The following is a 1762-nucleotide window of genomic DNA, read 5'->3' as shown; positions in this document are numbered from 1 at the left end:
TTGAAATAACGGCTTCATTCCCCGTTATAAAGGGCTGTCTGACAGCTACGGTAAAGTGCTGAAAATATGAATAAAAAATAAATATGGCGTTCACTTAAACTGATATAGATGTTTTTTTGCACGACTGCATGTTAACGGGAATATTAGTGGAATATTCACTTTAATTAGCCATGTAAACAGCTTAGTCGGAATATCGTCTTTTTCGGGAATAAGGGCAAAAAACTGAATATTATGTGCATGTGAACGTAGTCGCTGACTATGGAGAAGTAGCTCAGACAACCACACTGAACAAACATCTGAACTATCCCTTTGTCCTGGAACAAAAGACACACAGTTCAACTTCAGTGAGATCGTTTATAATAAATGTTACAAATGGAGGCAAATCAATCTAAAGACAAAACCAAAAAAAATAACGCAAAACAAAGATTGTCAGTCTTAAAAATGAAATACATTTTTCACTCCTAGGGCCCTATTTTAACGATCTAATCCAAATATCTTCAACAGGGGCCCTGTGACCCCTAGGGGGTCCTTGGAGTTACTGCAGGGGGGGTCACCAAATTATTTTTGTTTGAAAGTTTCCGAGAAAATAAAAAATTTGTTAACATGAATCTAACATGTTACTGGTCAATATATATCTGCCTATATGTGAAACCCATTGATGATAAGTGTTCTGGCCTATAGATTAGGTATTCACTAAGATAGCCATCCACAGATATTAACATTTAATATGATTAATGAAATCATGTCAACAATTATTATTTTAATAGCTTAGTATTCTATATAAAATCGTATACATGTTATTGTAGGCCCAGTTTAATATACAACTTCATTTTTATACAATTTAATAAATTTTTTGGCGATGTATGGAGGTGGTCCCTGCTCCGTCTCTCTTTCAGTTAAGGGGTCCTTGGCTTAAAAAACGTTGAAGGCCCCTGATCTAAACATTAACGCAGCAGGAAGATTAACCCAAAAACATCAGCTGGAAGAGGAAAACACTGACAGGTGACATTTTACTGCACTATTACTTTTACTTTTCATACTTTAAGTACTTGTAATACTTATATACTTTTACTTCATTAAGGTTTCGAATGTACTTCACTTGCAGGGGATTATTCTCACAGTGTGGCATTAGTACTTTTACTCCAGTAAATGATCTGAATACTTCGGTGTTGCTCATGCTACGTTTACACGTGGCCGGCTATTTTCATAAACGGACATTTCAACCTCTCCGTTTTCAAAAATAACATCGTGCACATCTGTCAGTTTTCAGAAAAGTGTTCGTTTACAAGTACCGGTGTGTATATATATATATGCCGTCAATGCAGCCAAGAGCACACCAGACCTGTAGGTGGCGGTGTAAACAAGAAGCTCAAGCCCACGTTAGCCAATCAGAAACCCGAATATAGCAACAGCAGCAACAAATCACTTCCTCTTTCTCTCTCTCGGCTGCCCAAATCTCTGTTTGTCTCAGTTTACGTGCAAACGAAGATTTCAAAAATCTCCACTCTGGCCGAGGTTTTTAGAAAGACTCTGTTTCAGAGGAGAATTCTCCGTTTGCGTGTAAACGAAGGGCGCAAACGAAGGGAAATGTCTCCGTTTGTAAAAAATAACCATGTACGTGTAAACAGGGTCTCACATTGTCTGCAGCAGCACTTTCCTCCGTCCCCGCTGGGCCTCGGCTGCCTGGCCCCGCCCCCTCCCCCTCGTCACCAAGGTCACCGGCGTACAGCAGGTCCTCCAGGGCTCGGGCGTCTGGCGACAT

The 1762-nt window shown here is 39.8% G+C and overlaps 1 protein-coding gene across 1 annotated transcript in view; it reads right to left on the bottom strand.

Annotated features, from left to right (window-relative positions):
- The window catches only part of LOC120570932 (LIM/homeobox protein Awh-like), a 7280-nt gene extending 5518 nt beyond the window's left edge, over positions 1-1762 (bottom strand). The window contains exon 1 of the mRNA XM_039819629.1: positions 1637-1762. Within this exon, the coding sequence (XP_039675563.1) occupies positions 1637-1762 (126 nt within the window). The remainder of the gene's footprint in view (positions 1-1636) is intronic.

The sequence above is a fragment of the Perca fluviatilis genome, chromosome 13 (genome assembly GCF_010015445.1).
Source record: "Perca fluviatilis chromosome 13, GENO_Pfluv_1.0, whole genome shotgun sequence".
NCBI classification, from domain to species: domain Eukaryota; kingdom Metazoa; phylum Chordata; class Actinopteri; order Perciformes; family Percidae; genus Perca; species Perca fluviatilis.
This window is presented reverse-complemented; position numbering and strand designations above follow the sequence as displayed.